This window comes from Pan troglodytes, chromosome 21 (assembly GCF_028858775.2).
Source record: "Pan troglodytes isolate AG18354 chromosome 21, NHGRI_mPanTro3-v2.0_pri, whole genome shotgun sequence".
NCBI lineage: Eukaryota > Metazoa > Chordata > Mammalia > Primates > Hominidae > Pan > Pan troglodytes.
In genome coordinates this window covers 55820036-55847812 of record NC_072419.2, presented here as the reverse complement: position 1 = coordinate 55847812, position 27777 = coordinate 55820036, and the positions used below count along the sequence as shown (strand labels likewise).

General features: G+C 45.9%; 1 protein-coding gene and 1 long non-coding RNA gene across 3 annotated transcripts in view; one reads left to right on the top strand and one right to left on the bottom strand.

The window, feature by feature from the left end:
• Positions 1 to 657: 657 nt before the first annotated feature.
• On the bottom strand, positions 658 to 4115 carry LOC134809143 (uncharacterized). Its single transcript, XR_010154076.1, has 2 exons — positions 1836 to 4115; positions 658 to 1380 (listed from the first exon to the last, which is right to left on the bottom strand). It is a non-coding gene; the product is annotated as an uncharacterized LOC134809143 (long non-coding RNA).
• Positions 4116 to 4463: 348 nt separating this feature from the next.
• Positions 4464 to 27777, top strand: part of PTGIS (prostaglandin I2 synthase) — a 64392-nt gene continuing 41078 nt past the window's right edge. The window contains exons 1-3 of one of the 2 annotated variants that reach the window (XM_063802588.1): positions 4464 to 4591; positions 22382 to 22505; positions 24632 to 24810. In XM_063802588.1, the coding sequence (XP_063658658.1) occupies positions 4518 to 4591; positions 22382 to 22505; positions 24632 to 24810 (377 nt within the window). In that variant the 5' untranslated portion in view covers positions 4464 to 4517. The remainder of the gene's footprint in view (positions 4592 to 22381; positions 22506 to 24631; positions 24811 to 27777) is intronic. The other variant, XM_016938118.4, reaches the window with a different exon arrangement.

The window sequence follows — 27777 nt, the reverse complement described above, 5'->3', positions numbered from 1 at the left end:
GCCTCCCAAAGTGCTGGGATTACAGACATGAGCCACTGTGCCCGGCCAGACTTGACCTTTCTAAGAATGCACTGCAGCCCACGGTCCCTTCTTTCCTCTGTCCCTTCCTTCTATTTGTCCTCCTTTCTGTCCCTTTCTCCCAGCCCTCTCTGGCTCCCTCTTCATTTTACTCCCTGGCACTCCCTCAATAAGCCTTTAGTATATCTCATCTCATCTTGGCTCTCCTGGAGGACCTGCTCATAACAGATTTGGAAAAATCAAAAGGTAGAGAAAGAGAGGGCTTCCAGGCAGGTACACAGCATGAGCAAAGGTGTGGAGGTGGGAAGGCCCAGGGTGTGTTTGCAGCACCAGGGAGTAAGTTAGCTTGTCCTAAGAACCCATCAAATTCCCATGCTCTAGCTTATCAAAGGAAGTACTACGCGACCTTGGGTGAAGTGACTCTTTCTGGACCTTGATTCCACCATCTGCGAATTCGGAATAATTTTACTACCCATTTTATAGGTTCTTTGTGGGGAATAAATAAATTATTATGAAAAAGTGTTTCAGATGGCTTAAGTTACTAACTAAAGTTAGAACTATCGTTACAAAAAAATATTTAAAACTGCCCCTCTCTGTTGGGACTGGTTTTTAGCCTTGAAGAAGGCAATACACATAATATTTTCCTTTCCGGACACAGTTTATTTGTAGCCTTTAGGATGCAGACATGAATCAGACCTGATCCTTGGAAGAGAGAAAGCAGGGGTGTAGGGTAGAAGGGCTCCCTTTCCCAGGCAAAATTCCCTGTGTTCTAATTGGGTTGGGTCTTGACATTACTCTCACAACCCCACAGTGGCCACGGAAGAGAGCAGAGGCTTGGTGAGATGGGAGAGTTGCCTAGATGTCTTGTTTCTACTGGACAGTGAACATCTGAGCACACTGAGGCTCCTACAGGGAAATGTCTGGATGTTCGTCCCTGGGAGAATAAATATTCCCGGGGGTCCAGTTTCCCTTCCCCAGAGGAGCTTCCCTTCCCCAGAGGAGGGCTTAGATGGCACACTTGGAAGCTCTCTCGGTGGTTCCCTGCTATCACCACTACCAGCAACATGCCCATTGCACAAGTAAAGTAGTTGAGGCTCACAGATTAAGCGACTTGCTTAGGTTTATATGGAAAGCAAAACTTGCTTTTCAAATTCTTGCGTATTCCAGCCCTTTTGCCATGGGCTAGAGGGGTCTTCCTTGGGATGGTCTTCCCTCATCTTCATTCCGAGGCCATATCAGCTCTGTCCTCAGCAGGGTCCTTTCAGTCCTCCCGGGGCAGGGGAATTCTGAATTTCTGCTATTTTTCAAGGCCTGCCTGTTCCTCCAAGATGCCATAGCCAGAGGGTTGGATGTCCTGTCAGCCTGATAAACATAGAAAGCTTACACAGTAAGCAAAGTAAAAATAATAAAACAAAGCAACACTTTTGAATTCTCGCATGGGCCAGTCCTGCAGAGGTGCTCCGGATGCATCATTGCCTCATTTGGTCCTCCCTTCAGCCATATCTAGAAGGCGTCTCAGTTGGGAATGTCTTTGGCTGCAAGTATTAGAAAAATCTGCCTCATGGTGTCCTAGCACAGACGTGTGGTTAGCTCATTAAATGAGAAATCTATAGGCAGGTGGTTCCAGGGATGGTGATTCCGCAGCTCTGGTTTGGGGCTCTGCAGTTTTCTTGGCCTTCCCTCATAACACTACAGCCCCCCTCAGCTCCCCCACTAATCACATTCCCACACAATTGCCCCCAAAGCAGAAGAGAAGGCAAATAGGAAGGAAACACATTTTTCTAGAAGCCCGCAACAGATATCTGGAAGGTGCCCACCTCAGGACAAATCACTAGCAAAGGTGGATTTCCTGGACCAGCTCAGACCCATGGCGGGTCATTCTCTGGGAAGGGGGCCTGGCCACCTTCCTAAACATATGCCGACTGCTGAACAAATCCAGGAAGAACCAGAGGCTCCCATTCATCTCCCTTTGGTGTGTGAGCAGCTGCCTCTCCTTCCCTGGGAGGATTTTGTCTATGGGTCGAGAAGGGAAGAGAGTATCTGGAAGAGATATTTGTATTGAGGTGATATTGGTCTGCACTGAAGCCAGGGGTAGGGAGTAGAAGAACTAATAGTTATTGAGCACCTATTGTATACCAGACCCTGTGCTGGGTGATTTCATTCTCTTTTCATTTAATTCAGTTCTCAAAGCAGCCCCATGAGGAAGGAACTGTTCTTCCCATTTTTCAGATGGGAAAATTGAGACCAAGCCTGATCACAGATAATGGAGAGGAGTGGAACTGGTATAAGCGCTAATTGCGGTTAACTTTCCCTGATGCTCATGGTGTGACAGGCACTCACATAGGTGTGCCCCGTGGACTAGGTCGTTTGTTCCTGACCTCAACTCCATGAGGTTCTCTTTTCCCCATTCTGTCAGTGAGGAACCTCAGCTTAGGGAGGTGGAGCAGTCTGCCTGGGGTCACAAAGCTGAGGATCGGCCAAGCCCAGCTGTGAACCCCACTGCTAGCAGACAGCCCTTTGGAGCTCCCCAAATTTGGAGAAAATCCTCTGGACCCATTCTATGGCCTTCTTGGGATTGTTGGCTTCTCTGGCAGATAAGCTGGAAAAATAAACAAGAGGATCAGAAAACTCCTTTTGCCTCCTGCTGTTCTGAATCTGCTGAGGCCACAAGGGGGTCATCCAGCTGCCTCGACAGCCAACATTAAGCAGGCAAATGAATGAATCTTGAGTATGATAGCAAGACATGTGAAGTACTGCCAGAAAAAAAAAACTATCAAAAAAACAAACAAACAAAAATCAGTAAGAGGAGATGACTGTTTTAGACCAAGTGGCCAAAGACAGCTTCTCTGCAGTGACAGCTGAGCAGAGACAGAGGGACCGGGGACATGGTGGAAAGAGCAGGCTGTGCGAAGAATGCTCTGAACAGAGGGAACAGCACGTGCAAAGGCCCTGCAGTGGGACCTCTAGGGAAAGATGGGGAGATCAGTGTGCCTGGAGCAGAGTGGGTGAGGGAGAGAGTCGGGGGCATGGGGTCAGGGAGGTAAAGGTGAGAAGGGGCGGATCATGCTGGTTCTCGAAGGGCCTTGTCAGGACCCTGGCTGATAAGGATGGAAGCCAGGAGACCAGGAGGAGCAACAGCTTCTCCAGAGCTCTGCTGGGACTATGGAATGAAACGTGCCTAAGCTCACCCGGCACTGAACGGATGGATACAGGACTAGAACAAGACCTCCTGGGTCTTACCTCCAGGTTCAGCCCATGGTTTCATAAAACTTAGTGTGCCAAGCACTCAACAGTTTGTGATTCCTTTTAGTGTCAGGCTCTCATCACTTCCTCACAACGGCCCCAGAGGTAAGCACAACTCTGCCCTCCCTGTTTCCAGATAATGAGGTGAGCTCAGAGAGGTTGAGCTACCTGCCCAAGGCTTCCCAGGGTGGGAATGGGGATGGTGGGGGCAGGGGCGTGGAGTGAGGCTGGATAGACCCCCAGTTCTCATCAGCACCCTGGGGTGGTACCTTGCAGAGCCGCGGGCACAGGGGGCTGGCACCCCAAGCACCAGGTAGCGATGACAATAGCCACCACATCCGGAGGCCCTAACGTGCACCAGGTAGAGGGTGCATACTTCACGGGCACTATCTGTCCCCAAAGCAGGTGAGGATGAGGGGACTCCCTGAGACACCCTTGTACCCCCTGCCCAGTAGTTACTGAAGATACTATAGGGTGCGATATAATCCAGACCAGCCCTCCCAGCCCAGACCACAGAATGGAAAACTCCAGGTCCCCAGCATGCCTGGGGTGGGGGATGAGGTGAGGAGGAGCCTTGGGGGGTTTCCTCTGTCTAGGTGGAATGTGGAATATGGTGGGAAAGCTCCTCCTGACCCCCTTACACTCCTCCTCCATGTTCGTCCCCTCTCACCACATTTTCTCCTCCCACTGTGCCCCCTCCTCCCCATACCTTCTTGGCTGTTTCCCCATCGTCCCTCCGTCTTCCCACATTCCCTCCTCTTCCCTTCCCCAAAAGTCCTCTCCCATCTTCCCCATCCCTCTTCCCTCCCCACATATAATCTCTCCCTTCCTGTACATCCTCTCCCTCTCCCCTCCCTTCCATCACCCCCCAGTCCACCACATCCCACTCAGTCCCCCATCTATCTCCTTTCCCCTTGATCACTCCCCAGCCCACCACATCCTTTCCGCCCCCTCCCCCTTCCCCTCCTTCTCCCCTCCCCTCCCTCCCACATTTTCCATCCAGGCCTGAGCTGCGGGGAGCAGGGGTTCTCCCAGAGCGCCCCGGGCCGACCCCTGCGGACCTCGGAGGGCCCCATCCCCCACCCCCCCCCCCACCCCGCCCCAAAGCGGGCTGGGGTGGGCGGAGTGGGAGGGGCGCGGCGGGTGGGGGCGGGGAACTTTACCTGGGAGTGGGCCAGGCCGCCAGCCCCGCCAGCCCCGCCAGCCCCGCCAGCCCCGCCAGCCCCGCCAGCCCCGCCAGCCCCGCCAGCCCCGCGATGGCTTGGGCCGCGCTCCTCGGCCTCCTGGCCGCACTGTTGCTGCTGCTGCTACTGAGCCGCCGCCGCACGCGGTGAGTGTCCTGCTCCGCTCGGCCCCGCCAGACAAAGGGGGCGGCTCCCGCCCGGGCTGCAGCCCAAGGGTCTCGGAGCCCGCGGCCGGCCCGGCCCGAGTCCCGCTCCAGTATCCCGGGCAAGGCGAGACCCTCGGAGGCGGGAGTCCCGGGGCCCCGCACCTGGGTGAGGGGGCCAGGCAGTGCTCCCCTGCCAAGAAGGTGCAAGGTGGGAAGGTGCGGGGTCCGGTAGGTCCCCCGGGGCGAATCGCCCACCGCGACAAGTCCGAGTCTGGCCCTTAGCGCGGCGGCAGGGACCTAGGAGGGGGTTTCAGGTGAGGGCCGAGGGTTTGGGGGTGGGGAGCCGTGCGGGGACAGCCTCTGCGTGGCCCGGGTGGAAGAAGCGCTCTCCACTCTCCAGCCTCTGCCTGCACCCGGCACCCACCTACGCGCTGTCAAACCCTGCCTTGCTTTCGGCAGTCCTATAGGGGTAGCCTCGCTCCTCAACCCATTACACAGATGGGAGTGTTGAGCCAGCGGAGTGTAGAGCCCCTGGGGGATGTCTTGATCATGCCCTGGAACCACCCATCCCGGGATTCCCCGTCTGGAAGAGGGGGGTCGGTGGGCTTAGTAATTTCATTTGCCAGGGAGAAACTGAGGCCTATGAAGTCTCTCCCTTCCCCTGAGGTCCCACAGCCTGGACAGAACGGAGCCAGGGTCAGATGTCACAGCCTCCTGGTCCCAAAGGTTTTCCAGCTCCATTGAGCATCTGTGATTTAGGAGAAAAAGTAAAGACAGCTTCAAATCAAGGAGATAGCTGTAGCTCTCCTTTTCATAAAATATTTTTTAAGTTAACTTGAATTGCATAAGGAATAGCTGAATACATTCGACTTAACACAAATATTTATCCTGTTATAGGTAAGACCGAAGCCCCTTAACCCTCCCCCAGCCCCTGAAGTCTAGTCCTCTCTCCCTCTCTGGGCCTCTCCTGTTGCTCAGTCTGGGTAGAACCTTCCATATTTAAAAATATATACTTTTTATTTTAGACTAGTTTGGGATTTACAGAAAGTTGCAAAGATAGTACAAAAAGTTCCTGTATTTCTCTCACCCCGTTTTCCCTATTGTTAACATCTTACATTGTTATGGGACATTTGTCGCCACTAAAAACCAACACTGGTCCGTTAGTCTTAACTAAACTTCAGACTTCACGGGATTTTATCCAGTTTCCCATTACTGTCCTCTTTTGTTCCAGGATCCGGCCCCAAGTTACCACATTGCCTTTAGTTTTCATACCTCCTCAGTCTCCCAGATGTTTTAAAAATTACTCTTACATAAAAATTACTCTTACATACATAGACATGAGCTTGTAGCTAATACAGAGCCACGTAAGAGAGAGTTAGTTTACATTCGTGTCTGAAAATTCCGGAAACCTTGGGAACTTTTTGATTTTTAAACAATATGGTAGTTGAATTTTCAAACAATAAGCTCACTGTATTTTTCTTCAACCTCCAGACATCTTTTCAGCTGAAATTTACAACTGTGTAGTCAATCATTTGCCTTAAAACAAGAAAAGAAAAAGACAGTGAATAAATGTCTCAGGGAAGAAATGAATTATTTTTCCTGTCAGGCTTTCTCAATACACCGTATAGAAATGTTTTCAGACATTATGTTGCTTGCTCTTTTCACTCCAGATTTTAGTTTTGACATCTGTTCTTTTTGCTACAAGCAGATCTTTTTGCTACAAGGAGATCGAATCCATTCTTTTGATCCTCTCTGGAGTCTTCCATCATGTGAATACGTTATGGCCTCTTTTGTTTGTTTGTTTGTTTGTTTGAGATGGATCTTCCCTCTTGTTGCCCAGGCTGGAGTGCAATGGCACGATCTCGGCTCACCGCAACCTCTGCTTCCCGGGTTCAAGTGATTCTCCTGCCTCAGCCTCCCCAGTAGCTGGGATTACAGGCATGTGCCACCATGCCCAGCTAATTTTTGTATTTTTAGTAGAGACAGGATTTCTCCATGTTGGCCAGGCTGGTCTCGAACTCCTGACCTCAGGTGATCTGCCCGCCTCGGCCTCCCAAGGTGCTGAGATTACAGGCGTGAGTCACCGCGCCCTGCTGAGCCTTTGATTTTTATACCTGTGGGCACCTTGGAAGGGTCAACAGTGGGTAGTGGGGAGAAGTGTGGGAATGAGGGTCACTGGCAGCTTGAGGGTAGGTGCATGGACCCTGGGGACCCCAGTTTAGATCCCCAATCTCACTTTCTCCTTCCAGCTCAGCTAGGGACACTCTGGTTATCTCCATTTTACAGAGGAGGAAACAGGCTCAGAAAGGCTAAGCAACTTGCTCAAGGTCTGTCTGGATTAAAACTCTGGGCTATAAGAATTTTTAGCTTTTACTTTTAGTGATAGGATCTCACATTGTGGCCCAGGCTGGAGTGCAGTGTACAATTATAGCTTACTGGAGCCTTGAACTCCTGGGCTCAGGTGATCCTCTCATCTTAGCCTCCTGAGTAGCTGGGACTACAGGTGTGTGCCACCATGCCCAGTTAATTTTAAAAATTTTGTAGAGATGGCATCTTGCTATGTTGTCCAGGATGGTCTCAAACTCAGCTCAAGCGATCCTCCCACCGCAGCCTCCCAAAGTGCTGGAATTACCGGTGTGAACCACCACGCCTGGCTTTGCAAGAATTTTTAATTCACAGGAAGAATGAATTCTCATTCTTCCCACACATTATACTGGTAATCTGAACACTCAAAAGTCTTAGAACCATGTGACTTTTAGATACTAAGAGATGCAACTACAAGCAAAAAATTCTTAAAGAAGGACAATGGCCGGGAGGGCGGATCACGAGGTCAGGAGATCGAGACCATTCTGGCTAACAAGGTGAAACCTCATCGCTGCTAAAAAAAAAAAATACAAAAATAATTAGCCGGGCGTGGTGGCAGGCGCCTGTAGTCTCAGCTACTCAGGAGACTGAGGCAGGAGAATGGCGTGAAGCCGGGAGATGGAGGTTGCAGTGAGCTGAGATCCTGCCACTGCACTCCAGCCTGGGCGACAGAGCGACTCCGTCTCAAAAAAAAAAAAAAAAAGGGGCAAACAAGTGAAACAAGTGGGTGACCCTGATGCCGTCTGAATGGTGATCCAGTTTGGGTTAAAATAAGCAAGGCTCTCCAGCTCCCTTGTCTCATTTCTTTATCCTGACCAAGCCTTGAGGTAATTTCCATCACCCTTATCATACAGCTGAGGTTTAAAAAGATGAAGTGACTTTCCCAAGGTCATACAAAAATTATACTCCACATCTAGGCCCCTCCAAAATTCATGCTTATCCCAGTAAGACACCACTACTTCTGGGAGTGAGCAACTCCGTCTTTACCTTTAGAATTTAATTTAAAACTTTTAAATTAGGAAACATTTCAACTATACAGAAAAAGAAAAAGAATACGGTAAGAAGCCCCATGTACCCATACCTTGATTTGACAGTCATTAACATTGTTTAAAAAATATTAGACATAGGCTGGGCACGGTGGCTCACGCCTATAATTCCAGCACTTTGGGAGGCTGAGGCGGGCCGATCACGAGGTCAGGAGATCGAGACCATCCTGGCTAACACGATGAAACCCCGTCTCTACTAAAAATACAGAAAATTAGCCGGGCGTGGTGGCAGGCACCTGTAGTCCCAGCTACTCAGGAGGCTGAGGCAGGAGAATGGCATGAACCCAGGAGGCAGAGCTTGCAGTGAGCGGAGCTTGCACCATTGCACTCCAGCCTGGGCAACAGAGCGAGACTCCATCTCAAAAAAAAAAAAAAATTGGATATCATGATATTCCACTCTTGAATATTTCAGAATGCATATAAAACTGACAACTACAATTCTATTTTCTTGCCCGAGAATATAAAAAGATAATTCTTAATGTCATGTAGTTCCCAGTTCAAATTCAAATTTCTGCAATTACAGCAAGAATTTTCAAGCCCCATTCAGTGAACATGAGGGTGGTGAGCTGAGAGTTAGGAGTATGGCTTGTGGGCCCCTTGAAACTAATTGATTTGCCTTGTGAGTATCAGAAGCATTCTTCCTGCTTCCCAGGCCTCAGTTTATCTGTACTTCGAGGTGGCTCATGGAGGTGGTCTCTCAAGCCCCAGCCATATCACCAGGCTACTGCATCTCTTCCTTTGGGCTTGTGTGACCACCACAGGGAGCACTGAGAGAGATCTCTTGGTTGGGAGGCTCCTTTTCTGGGGGTCCGGAAGGCATAGTGGCATCAAGCGAGGGTCCCTGTGGCCCAGTGGCTGGTCTGGGCCCTTGCAGGACGCAGAATTTGTAGGCACAAATAAATCTGTCTCATTGTAACATGCACTGACCAGAGGTCACCCAACAGTGGTCCGTGACTGGATTCAGCCCTGGATGGGCTGGGTTTGTGCTGTGTGGGACAAGGGGAGAAAATTGGGGGATTCCATACACAAAAATCTAGATTTCCAACTTCTTCTGAAAAATGGGAAGACCTAGCAATACTTTCCTGGGACTCAGTGGTAGCACCCTCTCTAAACCTTGCCACAGTCCCCACTACTCCCTATTGCCTCTCCAGCATGCAGCTTCTCTAGTTACCACTGTACTTCCTCTGCTGTTTTTTCCTGTGTTGAGAAATAATTCTGTGAATTTGTGTCCATTTCAAAAACCAGAAAACAAAAACTAGGGCAAGGCCACGTGCTTTTTCTGCACAGTGGTAGCAGTGCAGGGCAGGTATGGAAGAGCATCTGGGAAACCCTGTTAATGGCAGACTGAAAACCCTGGAGGCCTGTGGGTGAGCCCTGGGGGAAGAATGGGTTAAGCAGGTTAAACAGAATTTGGGGTTGCTCCAGCTCAGCTGTGCAACTAAGCCCCCTTTTGTTCCCCATCAAATCCTCCCAGAGCTTAAGGCCCTGCATTGAGTTGAAATGATTGAACAGAGAGGTTGGGCAGTCTACCCAACATTGCACAGCTGAACCATGCCAGCCTCTGCTCTGGACAATCTAGAAGATGGACTCTGTGTCAAGTGCTTAACCTGCACTGGCTTTCTTAACCCTCTCAGCAACTCTGGGAGGCAGGTGCTGCCCATTGAGCACCGACTGCATACATGATTCATTCAGACCAGCCACTGTTCTGAGTGCTGGAGTGAACAACACGCCCTCCCTTCATGGCTCTTCCATCTAGTGAAGATGCGATACGTCAGGGGGCATGGAGGCGGGTGACATCCCATCCTTGACTCCTTTCCCTGGTTCACAAAGGGTCAAGTGGGAGAGAGATCCAGGGCAGGCGACAGGGGTCAGTGAGTGAGGAATAGGCCGTTTTTAGAGGAACCCATGGGATGGGGCTCCGGTCGGGAATCAGAAAAGATGCCTTGGGATCTGACCCAGGGTGGGCAGGAAACCGGCTGTGTGGGCAGGAGCCGGGGATGGAAAGGTCAGGGCCCACCGCCCTGCCCGCCAGGGCCTGGCAGTACCTAAAAAAAAGTGAGAGTGTCCGTGGGTGGGGCTAGAGCCCACAGTCCCCAAAACAGAGCCTCCTTCGCCCCCGCTGGCTGCAGGCTGAGTCACCCTGGAATGTGGCCACGGCCTGAGTTGGATTGAGGGCCCAAGGCTGGAGGAGCCAACATCAGGGATCAGGCGCCTGGGCTCCGGGCTTCCTGCCTTTGTCTGCGCCTCCTTGGGACTTTTCTGGGGAAAGAGGAAAGCTGCCAGGAATAACACCTGGCTCGCTGGGGAGCTCCGGCCACAGCCAGGAGAAAGGCAGGGAAAGAAAGCCTGCTCCCGCCTGCAAAGATGTTTTAGGAGAAAATTTCAGGGCCTGCATTTGAGTAGGTCTCTGGAATATCTCTGCAAAATGGAGGTGAAAATGCCCACTTAGGGTGACTGGGGGCCAGGGTAGTGTCAAGAGGGTGGGCACTGCAGCCAGATCTGTCTGGATTAGAAACCCAAGTCCTCTATGTTGGACCCTCTGGCATGTGACTTAGCCCTCTGCACCTCAGTTTCCTCCTCTGTAAAATGGGCCTGGCAGTAATAATTGCTTCCTCATAAGGTTAGGGGGAGGATTCATTGAGTCACTGGGATAAAGTCCTCAGTGTGGTGTCTCCCACACCATCAGGGTTCATTAAATGTTAGCCATTATTTCCAAACAAGGAAACGTTTGGAAAATGCCAAGTATAGCTCCTGATGTGTAGTTGGCACTAGGTAAATGGTGCCCAGGAATCTTACTGCTCCTGCTTCTCAGCTGCTCCCCAGCTACTAGGTGCCAGGTGCTCTGTAACTCCTCTCGTCCTTGGCACAGCCCAATGCAGTCAGTAGCATTATTGCTTCCATTTTACAGATGAGGAAATAGAGGCATGGAGAAGCTAAGTCACACAGCCAGCAAGAAGCGTGGCTGGGATTTGAAGCCAGGAAGTATGGTGCTAAAGTTTGGGCTCATGATGACCATGCCCTCCTGCCTCTTATGCAAAAATCACTGCTTCTGGGTCCAGTCTGCCAGGCTCTGACCTGGGCCGGAAGGGGGCTGCCATGAACCAGTTATTCCAAGGCTACTTGGGCAGCACGACATGTGGAGACTTCAGGAGAAGTGGCCTTAGCCCAGGGGCTCACAAAAAGATGAGGCGCAAGGAAAGGCCCTGCACCTCCTTGGACTCACAGAGCTCAAATTTGCAAGTCTCCTCTTTGACTAGAGAAGCCGGGATGGGCTGGGGAGAGGAGGGAATGGTTGGGACAGGCACTTCCTAGGCCCTCAAATTTCATCTTTGGTTCTGCTCCCATCTTTCCCAGCCTTGGCCCTCAAATCTGGCCATTTGCTCCTGTCCACCACCTGTCCCACCCTTTGGGTTATACTGGGGGCAGCCAGGTAGAGGGAAAAAGGGAGCAGGAGACAGGGGCAGAGGGAGGTAGAGAGGGAGGGGGAAAGGAGGAAGAGAAGTGGCTGCTTCCCTGAACTGCTGGGTGTGGAACAAAAGGCCCTGTGCTGAAAGTGGGAGACTCAGATGTGACGTCTGGCCCCCCGGGAACCACGGCCATTGCTTCCACCACATTGCTCTCCTGGGGGGGTCACGGTAGTTCCCTGACACATCTCCTTCCTTCCTCTTGTCTTTGTCTGGTATGACCCTTTAAAGGTGTGGTCACATCACTTACTGGCTCCTGCTGGAAACCCTCCAGTGGATCCCTGCCACACGTGGCACAGGAGCCGGACTCCTACCTTGGCCTTGGCCCTCGTGGTCCACAAAGTCATCTCCAGCATCATCGCCTACGTCTCGCCCCCACATTCTCCACTCCAGCCACGCTGGCTCCTGCTGTCTTGAAAACCTCACCGAGCATGCTCCCACCCCAGTACCTTTGCACTTGCTGTTGCCTCTGCCTGTAACACTCTTCTCCCTGCCCCTCCCAGAGCACTCCCTTCACATCCTTCTGGTCTTTACTCACGTGGCATCTCCTGAGGAGGCCCTCCTTGACCACCTTCTGTAAACTAACCCCCCTCACTGTCTCACACCACCCTGTTTTCTTTTTTCTTTAATGGAATATAATTCATATCCCATTAAGTTCACCCTTTTGGGCTGGGCATAGTGGCTCATGCCTGTAATCCCAGCACTATGGGAGGCTGAGACAGGGAGTGCTTGAGCCCAAGAATTAAGATCAACCTAGGCAACACATCAAGACCCTGTCTCTATAAAAAAATAGAAAAACAAAGTCAGGTGTGATGGCATGTGCCTATACATAGTGCCAGCTACTCGGGAGGCTGAGGCTGGAGGATTGCGTGAGTCCAAACGTTTCAGGTTATAGTCAACTATGATCATGCCACGGCCCTCCAGCTCCCCTTTTAAAGTGTATAATTCGGCCAGGCATGGTGGCTCACGCCTGTAATCCCAGCACTTTGGGAGGCTGAGGCAGATGGATCACAAGGTCAGGAGTTCAAGACCAGCCTGGCCAAGATGGTGAAACCCATCTCTACTAAAAATACAAAAAATTGGCCGGGCGTGGTGGCGGGTGCCTGTAATCCCAGCTACTCGGCAGGCTGAGGCAGAGAATTGCTTGAACCCGGGAGGTGCAGGTTGCAGTGAGCCAAGTTCGCACCATTGCACTCCAGCCTTGGCGACAGACCAAGACTCCGTCTCGAAAAAAAAAAAAAAGTGTATAATTCAATAGTTTCTAGTATATCCACCGGGTTGTGCAATCATCACCATCATCTAATTCCAGAATATTTTCATCACCCCTAAAAGAAACCATGTACCCATTAGCAGTCACTCCCCATTTCCCCCTCCTCCAGCCCCGGGCAACCGCTAATGTACTTTCTGTCTCTATTGATTTCCCAATTCTGGACAGTTCATATAAATGAATCAATACAATATGTGGCCTTTTGTGTCTGGCTTCTTTCACTGGGCTTAATGTTTTTAAGGTTCACTCACATCGTAGCATGAATCAGTACTTCATTCCTTTTTGTGGCTGAGTAACGTTTCGTGGCATTGATACACCACATTCTGTTTATCCGTTCGTCACTCAACGAACACTTGAGTTGCTTTCACTTTTCAGCTATTACGAATAATGCTGCTGTCACCCGAAAGCGGTCCTGATCCAGACCCCAAGAGAGGGTTCTTGGATCTCAGGCAAGAAATAATTTAGAGTGAGTTCACAGAGTAACGTGAAAGCAAGTTTATTAAGAAGGTAAAGGAATGAAAGAGTGGCCACACCATAGACAGACCAGGGCGTTTCCGAAGGCAAGAGGAGGAATGTGTCTGCCTTAGTTACAATTCTTCTTGTTTATATAGAAGATAAAAATCATGGGAGAGGTGTGCTCTTCTACCACAAGGGCTGGGGACAAAGGATTGTTACCTAACAATCTTCCATAAGAATCTATATTATTATCTTTAAAGCAAAACTTATTCTTAAACTAAGAAGGCTTTTGTTCATAAAATATCGGGACATCAGGGTGTTTCCTGGATCTGTTAAGTCTTGGGTCTGTTGGGTAAGCATTATTTAACGTGTTCCCTTGATCGTAAACATCCTGCGCTTAAGAATGCCTAGCTTCCTGGCCCAGCATGGTGGTTCACGCCTCTAATCCCAGCACTTGGTGAAGCGGAGGCAGGTGGATCACCTGAGATCAGGAGTTCGAGACCAGCCTGACCAACATGATGAAATCCTGTCTCTACTAAAAATACAAAACTAGCCGGGCATGGTTGTTCATTCCTGTAATCCCAGCTACTTGGGAGGCTGAGGCAGGAGAATCACTTGAACCTGGGAGGCGGAGGTTGCAGTGAGCTGAGATCGCGCCATTGCACTCCAGCCTGGGCAATAAGAGCAAAACTCCATCTCAAAAAAAAAAAAAAAAAAAATTGCCTGACTTCTTCTTGGGATTGCAGCCCAGCAGGTCTCAGCCTCATTTTACCCAGCTCCTATTCAACATGGAGTCACTCTGGTTTGAACACCTCTGACACTGCTTACGAATAATAGTGTATACATTTGTATAAGATCCAACGTTTTCAGTTCTTTGGGGTACATTGCTGGGTCTTGTAGTAAGTCTATGCTTGACGTTTTGAGGAACTGCCAGACTGCATTCCAAAGCAGCTGCACGATTTTACATTCCCACCAGCAATGTATGAGGGTTCTCACTTCTCCACATCCTTGCTAACACTTATTTTCTTCCCTTTTTTGGTGGTGGGAACAGGGTCTCGTTCTCTTGCTTAGGTTGTAGTCCAGTGGCACAGTCACAGCTCATTATAGCTTCCACCTCCCAGGCTCAAGTGATCCCCCAAACTCAGCCTCCTGAGTAGCTGGGACTACAGGTGCACACCACCACACCTGGCTAATTTTTGTATTTTTTGTAGAGACAGGGTCTCACCATGTTGCCCAGGCTGGTCTTGAACTCCTAGGATCAAGAGATCCTCCCACTTTGGCCTCCCAGAGTGTTGGGATTATAGGCATGAGACACCATGCCCAGCCTTATTTTCCTTTTTTAAAATTTTTGTTTTTATTATGGCCATCCTGGTGGGTGAAGTGGTACCTGTAAACCAAAAAGTGTCTGAGACAGGTCTCAATCAATTTAGATGTTTCTTTTTCCAAGGTTAAGGACATGCCCAGTAGAGAGGTCTGTGCCTTTCTCCAAAGACGACTTTGAGGGTTTCAATACTTAAAGGGGGGAAAGGTGGGCTGTAAGAGAAAGAGGGAAGGTATGGTAATCCACATGTCACAAGAGAAAAGGAGCGGGTAGGGCGATAGTCAATGATGTATTTCTCTCATGCACAGTAAATCAGCACTTTACATAAAATAAGGTGATCATAGAGTAGCTGCCTATGGAGATACTGAAACTTTTATCTGTAGCTATCTGCTTAGGAACAGTAGGAAAGGCAGCTTCTTGCATGACTCAGCTTTCAGTTTAATTTTTTCCTCATGGCAGAGTGAATTGGTGTCCTGAGTTTTTATTTTCCTTTCTCCCTGGTTTTCTTTTCTTTTCTTCTTTTTTTTTTCTTTTCTTTCTTCCTACATGTTTTTTGCTCTGCAGCCTCAACCTTCCAGACTCAAGCGATCTTCCTGTCTCAGCCTCCCTAGTAGCTGGGACTACAGGCATGTGCTACCATGCTGGGCTAATTTTTTTAATTTTTAGTAGAGACGGGGTCTCACTCTGTTTCCCAGGCTGGTCTTGAACTCCTAGGCTCAAGTGATCCTCCTGTCTCAGCCTCCCAAAGTGCTGGGATTACAGGCATGAACCACCATGTATGCCTGCCCCCCTTTTCTATTTAAGATCTTTTGGAGAAAGCATTTTAGAAGAAAATGAATCTCCGGTCTCAGGTTTTGTCTGATCTCTCATGTCTAGGATGGTTTATTTCTAGACGAATAGGTCCCACATTGTTAGGAAAGCTCAGTTTTAGTAGGTTGTGAAGTCTCACGTCGCACAAAGAAAATAAGAGAGAAAGAAAACAGGAAAAAAGGAGGAAATAAGCAGATAAACAAAAAAGAAAGAACGAACCTGGAAAACTGATAGAGGCCATATTACTCTCAAGTCCATATATCAGTAGGCAGGTATGAAAATGATTTATGCATATAAAGAGATTGCTTTTATTTTCTTCCAAAGTTTAAGTTCAGTTTATAGGGCTTTAAGAAAAGCACAGCTTAACTTTTAGTGATTTCACATCAGGAAAAATGAGGGGAGGAAAAAAAAAAGAAGGGAAAACATTGAAAACATTCTTTTGGAGACTTGTAGCCAGGAGAATTTTTAGAATTCAGTCCAAATTGTAGAAAATAATAAAAATGGAAAAACATTAGACAAGTCTAGACTCTAATAACAGGTGTACTATAGTTAATTTTGAAACATGACTTTTCTCTCTCCAATTCCCCAATTTTATTAAAGACAAAATCATAGTAGGACCAACTGATTTGTAAAATAAGTTTTAGTTCTATTATACTTGGCTTGATTATTTTCATAAAATGCAGCAAGACTGATCATTTGCCATGTGAGCTCTCTCTTTTTAAAATTGGCTTTGCTGGAAGCTTTTCCATAAGGAATCTAAGTTTAGACCTTTTTAAAAGCCTCACACCCAGCCAAGGATTTAGCTGTGCCTGCAGATACCTGTATGAATTGAGTGAATTCAGAAAGTGACATTCTTTGCTTTCCACAGGTCAGGACCCTGTAAACGATAGGGTATATGAAGCCAGTTTTTCCAAGGTGCTTTTATTAGCTCTATAGTTCAGCCTTATTTTCTCAAAGTAGTCTGAAAATATGTCATTCCAGTTAAAGCCTTGGTAAAATAACCAGTGTCTCCAATTATGCCCTGTTATAAAAGAAAAAAGATACTTATGCAAATAACTACATTGCCATAAATTAAGAATACTCACAAATAGTTTCCAAGTTTTGGAAAAAATAGGTAAAGAGAAAGAAATTCTGTTTTAAATTTTTCTCATGAGAGTATACTTTACTGAATTGTTAAAAGCTATAAATAGCTTAAAAGAAGAGAAAGTTTTCTTGACTCTGTAAAACAAAACAAAAAGAATCAACAAATGTTTTAAACAAAAACTCATAAAAGATTATTTCAATCTCCTGTTAGTTCAGTTCATGCAATTAACTCCTGTTCTGCTCAAGATTGGATTAGCAATCCTCATGAATACATCAGTTCTCCATGACAGTCCTGGAAGTTTTTCTCTCTATTCCAATGGCACAATCTCTAAGGTTGTCAGAAGCCCATATTTAAGAGTACCCCTCAGAGTTCTATAGCTGATTATAAATCACCTATAAAAAGATCAAACTAAAACAACTGTGGATGACAAAAGTCTTAGAACAGCCATAGTTAAAGACATAATTGACAAGGAAATTTGGTTACTTCTGTGGTATTCAATAGTTTTACATAATAATCATAATTACTACTGATGATGTATACTAAGTCATATCAGAATCACAGGAACCTCATACAATTTTGGAATGCATACTCATTTATATAAGCAACTCATTTATATAAATATAATCCAAAGAAGATTAAACACCATTTCATATTTGACAATGCTTCCTGTATGATTTTATTTTACCAAATAAGCCAAATATGTCTCTTTTGGACTTCAGAGGACCTAATGCCAAAAAATTAATGAGGTCAAAAGGACTGAATTGACTATTTTATTTTGGAAAGTTTGTCAAATATAGAAAGTTTAAAACACTTGACATCACAAAATAGAATCACAAGTTATTGTAAAATAAGTCATTCATTTAGCCAAATGTATAACTCAGAGATTTCAGAAAAAAGGCAAAAACCTTTATTCTTTTTTTTTTCAAGACACTCTCACTTTGTCGCCCAGGTTGGAGTGCAGTGGTGCAATCTTGGCTCACTGCAACCTCCACCTCCCAGGTTCAAGCAATTCTTGTGCCTCAGACTCCCGACTAGCTGGGATTATAGGCACCTGCCACCACACCCAGCCAATTTTTTTGTATTTTTAGTAGAAACGGGGTTTCACCATGTTGGCCAGGCTGGTCTTGAACTCCTGACCTCAAGTGATCCACCCGCTTCAGCTTCCCAAAGTGCTGGGATTACAGGCATAAGCCACCACACCTGGCCTAAAAACCTTTATTCTTTGAGAGAGGAGACTTAATTTTCCAAATAATAAGCTCTAATAAAGACAGCATGAGGCCAATTAAATCCTGTTTCTCAAATCTTATAAACAAATCTATTAAATTTTAATCATCTTGACCCTAAGATGTAATTTCCATAAACCATTTTCTAAACTTTTATAATTTTTTAAAGGGTGGGATAATGCTTCAAGAAAACCTTGTTAATCTGATACAGGAGCCCAGATGCTGGTCTTGCATCAGTGTGCCTTTGATGTTAATGTTTAATTAATAGAGAAACTCTGAACTAATTTAATCTCTCAGAATCAGCCCTTACAATCTCATATGCCCACCTCTTCCATGATAGTCCCTGGGCCTAGAGAGGTTGAATAGTTTTCATTTCTGGCTCCATGTCTCACAAATGCAGCTTATTTTGAATGTCATCTCCTCCTAGGTCTGAAGATGATGCTTTAACTGCTGTCAGTGTTTAAGATTTAGCAGGACTCAGTGTCCTTTTTAGACCCAGGAGTCAAAGCCCTGTAACTAAGCAGCACCAGGACTTTAAAAACATTACAGAAAGTTACATGGATGTAATAACCTTCATTAAAAATTTTTTTATATCAGCTTTCCTAGGCAAATCAAAACACAGAACAATTTAGACATATTAAGAAATGCCAGGAGCACAGAATGTTATATTGGATGAAAACATTTCCTTTAGACCTTTATGATAAAGCATTTTTAGCATCAGGCTACAACAGTTAGGACCTGAGGGAAAAAATTTATATGAACTGACAAAAATGTTGATGGAGAGAATTATTCTCTCAGTCCTTCTCAAAGAGGAGAGAAAGCTGAAAATAGCAAGATGCAATAAAAGTTGAACTTTTGAGTTAAAAAAATTAAAATCTCATGTAATGTTATTAACAGTAAAACAACACCTTAAGAAAATTTTGTTCTAACCAATTCTTTAGTGTATTAGTGCATTTTTAATATCAAAACCCAATCTCTAGAAAGACTATTATAAATAATTTCCTTTTAATTATAGTCAACTTGATCACATAAAATTTTTTTCATAAGTTCTCTTTTTATAAACCTTATTATGACTTACACAGACCATTTACAACATGCTTCCTGTTTTATCCTAAACATCTCTCTTTCGTAAATGATCAATCATTTTATTTTAGGACAAAAAATTTTTACAGGATTCTTTCCATATACAATTATTTTTCTTTTAACCTTTCTTGCCAAAGATACCCCTTTATAATTTTCTTTACATGTCTCTTATTTACTTATTCTTTTTACCTTGTTTAATAAACAACCTTTGAATTAGACAAAACTATTTCCTTTTAATAAGAACACTTTTTTAAGAAAAATGTTTTTCTGTAACTTTTTAAGGAAAAATTGGAAATGACCCAGACATTTAATGGGTATCTATTATTTAATTTAATATCACTTTAGATTCTGAATTATATGACTTTTTTATAAGCATTTATTTCATTACATTTACCTAATTAATTTTTTAAAATAGTTTACCTAGATTACTTATGAAAACTGTGATAGTCACTATTTAAAGTTATTTCCCTGTTAATCATTTTTATAGCTGTGAATTTCAGATGTTTACTTAAGTAAGAACCTTAAAGTTAAATACATGTGTGTTTTTTGTTTTTTTGCCAATAACCCAGGATTTAACTGTTTTCATTAAATGAACAATATTAAATGCCTTATTTATCAAAAAGTTACACAATGATAATTCTCTTTTGGGCTGGATTTATAGCTTCATAATCCTTATGCCAAATTTTGTCACCTTATAATATCTAGCAGAGATAAATATATAACCCCTTGACTAATAAATATAAAACAATAATGTATATTGACAATTCTGAAACCATTTCTAATTTTATTTTACCAATAATTTTAAAACCAGCTTATTTGTTAAAGATTTACTTAAGTCATGTGAGCTTGAAAAACCATTTGGGCTTAAAGTTTCTATTTTTCTGATAAAGTATTTGATTTTTTCTTTAAGCCAATTTATTAGACCTCTTATGTATTTTTTTGTAGTGAAACATTATATACAGGACATATAAATACATAGACATATTAGACAGGCAGCAGTAGATCTGATAAGATTCATAAGACCCCTTTTTTTCTCCTATTATAAAGCTCCTGGCTTTTCTTAATATGTCTAAGTTGTTTTATGTTTTTATTTGCCTAGGAAAGCTGATATAAAACAATTTTAAATAAAAGTTATTACATCCATGTAACTTTCTGTATCGTTTTTAAGTCCTGGTGCTGTTAAGTTATAGGTGTTTGACTCCTGGGTCTAAAAAAGACAACTATCTTAGACTTCCAATTTCTTGATAACCTGTTTCATTACCCTAGGCAATTGTCAGCCAAACTTGCGTACTAAAGGAACAACTCTTGGGTGAAAATCAGATAGGGAAATGTATATCTCTAAAGAGAGAGAGAGACAGAGAGAGAGAGAGAAAGAAAGAAAGAGGGAGAGAGAGACTGGGTGTGTTAGAGGGAGATTAAAAATGGATGCCAAGCCACAAGCCAAACATAAAATTATAGAAATCTACTGTAGGATTTTATGAGGAGACAAACTTTATTTAGATAGGTAGTTTTAAATTTAGTCTCTGTCTTTTAACTGGACCTCTGAGCTCTGGGCAGAGTCCACACTGAATCCTGGGTCTCCAAAAGGAGAGAGATATCATGAGACTAAGCCATGTAATGCTTTTACAGTGCACTTTGTTACAAAAGCATTTCTCTAAGTGTTTTAACCACTCCCTCTCTTAAACACACAAGAGTAGTTCCTGCAGTAATAGCTATTTTAGTTAATAAAAAAAAAAAGAAATCAGATAACGCAATACAAAAACAATCAGTTTAAAATCTGAGAGGAACTTGTCTTTTTACACTCTTAGGGTTTCATAAGGAAAAACAGAGGTTTCTCCCCAGAAGGAGTCTGGCACCTTCTCTGTTTTCTTTAAGGAATCCCAGGCTGTTAGAAATTATTTTAGGTCCCTTATGCAGCAGAGGGCGGCAAGACGAAGGAGAGACAGGCAGAAGTAAATGGAGAAAACAGAATTCAGTCGACTGGGAAGAAAAAATCTTTTTCTCAAAAAACAAGAACCTAGGAGAGAAAAAAGAAAGCATAAAGGCATACACACACACACACACACACAAACATACACACGCATACACACACATACACACGCATACACACACACACATACATAAACACTGCTGACAAAAAGAGTTAAACTCTGTAAAATATTTGAGGAGATTTATTCTGAGCCAAATATGAGTGACCATGGCCTACGACACAGCCTCAGGAGATCCTGATGACATGTGCCCAACGTGGCCAAGGCACAGCTTGGTTTGTACATTTTAGGGAGACAGGAGATATCAAATACATTGACAATATACATTGGTCCAGTCCAGAAAGACAGGACAACTTGATGTGGGGGGTGCTTCCAGGTTATAGGTGGATTTTAAAACTTTCTGATTGGCAATTGGTTGCAAGAGTTATTGTCAATAGAAATAAATGTCTGGGTTATAATAAGAGGTTGTGAAGACCAAAGTTTTCTCATGCAGATGAAGCCTCCAGGTAGCAGGCTTCAGAGCGAATAGATGTAAAGGTTTCTTATCAGACTTAAGGTCTGTGTTGATATGAATGCTGGAGGGTATAATGAGTCATGTCTGACCCCCACTTCCCACCACAGCCTGAACCAGTCTTTCAGGTTAAATTTTATTTTATTTTTTTTTTTGAGATGGAGTCTTGCTTTGTCGCCCAGGCTGCAGTGCAATGGAGCAATCTCAGCTCACTGCAACCTCCTCCTCCTGGGTTCAAGCGATTCTCCTGCCTCAGCCTCCCGAGTAACTGGGACTACAGGCGTGCACCACCACCATGCCTGGCTAATTTTTGTATTTTCAGTAGAGATGACGTTTCACCATGATGGCCGGGCCGGTCTTCAGCTCCTGGCCTCAAGTGATCCACCTGCCTTGGCCTCCCAAAGTGCTGGGATTACAGGTGTCAGCCACTGTGCCTGGCCTGCACTTTACCATCTACAAAGCAGGAAAAAAAACTTCAAACTTGCCTTCCTTGTTGGAAGTGAGTTGAAACTCCAGAATGGAGTTACCTGCTCTCCACCGTCATGGAAGCAGGAAAACTTGCCTTCCTTGTTGGAAGCAAGTAATACTCCAGAAAAGGAGTTGTACAGCAAAATAAAACTTAGCTTTCAAATTGTAGCTGTCTTAGATCTCAAATTTTCAGAGATTCGGGATTCTCTGCAGCGGGGAGCTCCCAGCCCTACTGGTTTGACCAATGAAGACAGATACCAAGCTGTTACCAAACACCAACAGGAGATTTGTCAAAGGCCAGGGCCACCTCCATGGAGTCCCTTCATGGTCGCCAATTTGTAAACTAAAAAGTATCTAAGCTAGGCCTCAATCAATTTAGATGTTTATTTTACCAAGGTTAAGGACAATGCCAGGGAGAAGAAAAACCACAGAATCACAGAAACAGTCTGTGGTCTGTGCCTTTCTTCAAAGATGACTCTGAGGGTTTCAGTATTTAAAGGGGGGAAAAGTGGGCTGGAGGGGAAAGAGGGAGGGAGTGGTCATCCACATGTTACAAGAGAAAAGGAGCAGGTGAGGCAATAGTCCCCGAGTGCTCCATTCAGATTACCTCCCCGACTGCTCCATTCAAAAACACACGCTGCAACCTACACTCTTTATGCCCTTCCTTGCCTTATCAAATGGTGACAAGTGCCATGGCTTCTGTAGGCGACCTGGTGAGCCTCCCCTGGACCTGGGCAGCATCCCTTGGTTGGGCTATGCCTTGGACTTTGGAAAAGATGCCGCCAGCTTCCTCACGAGGATGAAGGAGAAGCACGGTGACATCTTTACTGTAAGTGCCTCTTGTGCCTCGGGAGGGATGGGGATGAGCAGCTGGGCCTCATATCTGGTTTCTGTTGATTCCTTCAACATATGTCCCTATGCCAACCCCCCCACCCCACCATCCAGCATCCATCTGAGTGGTCGAGCCAACTTTCTATCCAGCTGCCTGTCCAGCTGCACACTCAACGCTGACCTAACATCATCCCTTCAGTCTCCCTCTTGCTCTTCCCAGCGTGGAGTTATGCAGTCACTCAATATCTATCCAATACTTGTATATCCATGCAGCTGACCTCCATCTATCCATTCCATTTCCATCCGTTCAACATCCATCTTCCCATCCCATTCTTCTGCCTGTCCACCTGGTGTCTACTACACATCCTTCCATCCTTATATCTACTCAGCATTCATTCGTCAACCTCCGTCTATCCACTCACCCATCAGTTTTTCCATAGATTCACCCGACATCTGTCAATTCATTTATCCATCTTCTATCCCTTCATGTGTCTGCCCAGATCTACCCAGAGTTCTTCCACTCATGGATCCAACGTTCATCCAACTTTCATCTGTACACAGTTGGCCCCCTGTATCCATGGGTGGGTTCCATATCTCTGGATTCAACCAGCCATGAATTGAAAATATTTGGGGGAAAATGTGTTGGTACTAAACTTTTTTAGACTTTTTTGTTGTAATTCTTCCCTAAAAAAATAGTTTAACAACTATTTATTTAGCATTTACATTGTGTTAGGTATTATAAGTAATCTAGAGATGACTTAAAGTATATGGGAGGATGCATGTAGGTTATTTGCAAATATTATGCCATTTTAAATCAAGGACTTGAGCATCCATAGATTTTGGTATCTGCAGGAGGTCCTGGAACCAATCCTCCATGGATACTGAGGGATAACTGGTCAGTTTCCACCAACTTTCATTTTTCTGTTTATCTACGCATCTTTCTGTTCATCTGCCACTATCCACCCAACACTCAGCTATATTCAGTATTCAATGTCTCTCCACTGGATATACATCTATTTATATCTCATCCATCCATCCTTACAACATCTATTCAAATGACCACCACCCACCCACCTTCCATGTATCCTTCCAACTTCCATCCAATCAACATTCATCCTTCACTTTACCCAGTATCCACCTAGCATTCTCTCATCCATGTACCCAACATTTATTGGTACATTTGGTTTCCAACCAGCCTCTAGCTGCCCTTCCATCCATCTTTCCATCCAACATAGATTCATTGATCTATCCTTCCATTTATCCATCTATCTAACATTCTATCCACAAGTATTTACCCAGCAATTTCCTTCCTTCCTTCCTTCCTCCCTTCCTTCCTTCCTTCCATTCATTTATCCATTCACCAATCCATCCATCTGCCCATTTACTCTTCTACAATCCACCCACTGGAATTTACCCAACAGCATCCATCCATCCATCCATCTATTCATCCATGTATCCATTCATTCTTCCTTCCATCCATCCATCCATTCTTTCATCCATCCGTCCATCCACCCATCCATTCATCCATCTACTTATCCATCCATCCTTCCTTCCACCCATCCATCCATCCATTCTTCCATCCATCCATCCATTCATCCATCCATCCATCCATCCATCCATCCATCCATCCATCCATCCATTCTTCCATCCATCCATCCATCCATCCATCCAACCATCCATCCATCCATCCATCCATCCATCCATCCATCCATCCATCCATGATGTGCACAGGATCCATCTGCCGCCTTCTCTCCTGGCTACTGGAGATATGGCAATAACCAAGATAATCATGGCAGGTGCTTAAGAGTGAGGTGGTAGAGAACACAGTCTTTGATTTTAAAAAGGTTCAATATTCCCAAATTCCAGTCCTAGCCCTGCCACTTCTCAGCTATGAGATCTTGGGCACATTTCATCTCCTTTCTAAGCCTCACTTTTTCAGCTATAAATGGGTGAGTGATAGTCCCTACCTCACAGGGTGGTAGGTGGTAGTGAGGCATAGATAAGAGAACATAGTGTGTTACTGTCCAGTGGGGCAGTGCCTGGCACATAGTAAGGCCCTGACCACTGAGAGCGGCTGCTGTTCACAGTGACACTCCTCACTCTATCCCTGGGAACTTCCCACAGATACTGGTTGGGGGCAGGTATATCACCGTTCTCCTGGACCCACACTCCTACGACGCGGTGGTGTGGGAGCCTCGCACCAGGCTCGACTTCCATGCCTATGCCATCTTCCTCATGGAGAGGATTTTTGATGTGCAGCTTCCACATTACAGCCCCAGTGATGAAAAGGCCAGGATGAAACCGTGAGTGGCTGGAGATGGCACCTGTGGGAGGGCCAGGGTGGGCGACTCATTTCTACTCATGTGGCCCAAGTTATTCTTGGTTCCAAAGCAAGTGTTCAGTAAAGACATTTTGTCTTGAGAACACAAACAGAAACAAAACAAAAAACAACCCAAAAGAATTGGGTGGAAGAAGAACTCTTTGTCTCTCATCTCTGGCGGTGTTTGTTTGTTTGTTTGTTTGTTTGTTTGTTTGGAGGCAGCCCTGATTTTAGTAGGAGGAGACCAGGGTTTGGGTCAGCCACACCTAAATTCAAATCCCAGCCCCATCACTCCCTAGCTTTGTGACTTTGGACAAACCTCTTTCCCTCTCTGAGCCTCTGTTTCCTCCTCTGTAAAATGAAGGAGAGAGGTGGAATGATGAATATTTCTGAGTCCATACTCTGCCAGGCAGCATGCATTATCTCATTAGTCTTCACAACAATGCTGGAGGCTAAGTAACTTACAGCCCCATTTCATAGATGCAGCCACTGGATCTCAGAGAAGTGACTTGTCTCAGGCCACAAAGCCAGAAGTGGTACAGCTCCTGAAACATATGGAGGAATCATTTTATTTTATTTATTTATTTTTGAGACAGAGTCTCTCTCTGTTGCCCAGGCCAGAGTGCAGTGGCATAATCTTGGCTCACTGTAGCCTCCGCCTCCCGGGTTCAGGCGATTCTCCTGCCTCAGCCTCCCAGGTAGCTGGGATTACAGGCACGTGCCACCACACCTGGCTAATTTTTGTATTTTTAGTAGAGACAGGATTTCATCATGTTGTCCAGGCAGGTCTCGAACTCCTGACCTCAGGTGGTCTGCCCGCCTCAGCTTCCCAAAGCGCTGGGTTTACAGGCATGAGCCACCATGCCCAGCCACATATGGAGTCATCATATCAATAAGAGAACAGATGAACATGTTGGCTCTGCATTCATTCAGCAGACATCTGAGGACCCATTGTACCCTGGTCATTGCCCTGGATGTAGGGTGTGCAGAACGGTGCCAACCACCATTTGAAGGCAGCTATTATAGGCCAGGTGTCTGATAGGCTCACTTTCATATCTGTGCATTAGCCTAAAGAGGTGGGCATTTTTATCCTTATTTTACAGATGAGGACACTGAGCCTCAGAGAGGTGAAGTGACTTGCTCAAAGTCTACTGCTAGTAAGTGGCAGGACTGGGATTTGAACCCAGGTCCACTGACTTCACAGCGCATTCTCCTTCATCTAAGATACCAAGGCTGATAAGTCCGCCCCTGCAGAGTTCATACAGTCCAATGGCGATCTTCAGTGATCTGTCTCCAGGAGGAATACCCTCTGGAGGTTAGGAAGAGCATCTAGGAAACTGTGTTTTGCAAGACGGTTAAGGCTGAAGCAAGGCCAGCATGATGAAGTGGATGTTGATGAGACATGATGCCTCCTCTGAACCTTGGCCTGGGGGCAGCTGCTTGGAGCCTGAGTGTCCTGGGTCCTGACATTCCAGGGGGACCCTGGGGGTCCCATTAGCAATAGGAATCCACAGCTCACTGAATCTGCCCCTGCTACCCAGGGAGGATCCCAGTTTCCTTCAGTGTTTGCCTCAGGAATTTTCTGGAATTTCTTACAAGCTGGCGTGATGTCTTCTGGGCACAGCAGCCACATCTGTTGAGGGCTTGTCTCTGCTGAGGACCAGCGCTTGGAGTGGGGTGGGGAGAAGAGCTGGGTCAGGGTCCATTGAAGGCCAGATCCCATGTATTGAGCACTTACAATGTGCCAGGCACCGTGCGGAACCCTTCACATGCATTGTCATACATGAGTCATGAGTCATGTCTGTCGTTTTTCCCACTATGTTCCAACTTGAACATCCCAAACCTTTTCATACCCAGGAGTTCATGGACGCCCTGTGCAAACCCTGCCCTGGTGGATTACCCAGGCACTTCTGGCTTACTCAGTCTAAAGGTGTCCATCCTACTTCCCAAACAGCAGGCATGACAGATCAGGGCCCTGATTGGCACTCTCCCACTGTTCTTGTTGCTGCCACTAGGTGTTGCTGTTGACCATGGGCTGTGCACCGCCCATGGACACCCCAGTTCACTTGCTGTAAGGATATCCTTTTTGGTCCAGATCCTACACAAGGAGCAGAGAGGCCTTAGACTTAGATGCAAGATACCCCTTTCTTGGCTTCTAATCATATCCTCAGTCATGGCTCAGTGTAGACTCCATATCATGGAGGCTCAGTATAGGGGAGCTTCCAGCTTCTGCCACACTCTTCCAGACGGGGCCTCTCCTCACTCTGTGCAGGTCCACACAATGAGACCAGATCTCCAGCCCACATCCCTTTTTCCTTGTGTCACTCTCATGTGAGATCATGTCTTTTTTTTTGTTTGTTTTTTCTTTTTTTAAGACACAGAGTCTCACTCTGTTGCCTAGGCTGGAGTGCAGTGGTGTGATCATAGCTCACCGCAGCTTCAAACTCCTGGGCTCAAGCAATCCTCCCCACCTCAGCCTCCTGAGTAGCTGGGACTACAGGCACCTGCTACACATCTGGCTAGTGATTCTTTGTGTATTTATTCTATTTTTGTAAAGGCAGAATCTCACTATGTTGCCCAGGCTGGTCTTGAACTCTTAGACTCAGGCGATCCTCCCACCTCAGCTTCTCGAGTAGCTGAGACTACAGGTGTGAGCCACCACCCCTGGCTAATATTTTATTTTTTGTTGAGATGGAGTCTCACTATGTTGCCCAGGCTGGTCTTGAACTCATGGACTTAAGTGATTCTCCCACCTCGGCCTCCCAGAGTGCTGGGATTACAGGTGGGAGCCACCATGCCTGGCCAGGGTCACATCTTATTGGCAGTCCTGAGTCAGGGAACACCACAGCTATTCCAACAGATCTTCCTATCTTTAGATTTCAGGGAGAGATGAGTTGCTTTTCAGTTCCTTCTCTTCCAGAACGCTATGGGTCCCTTATCCAAGCTGCGT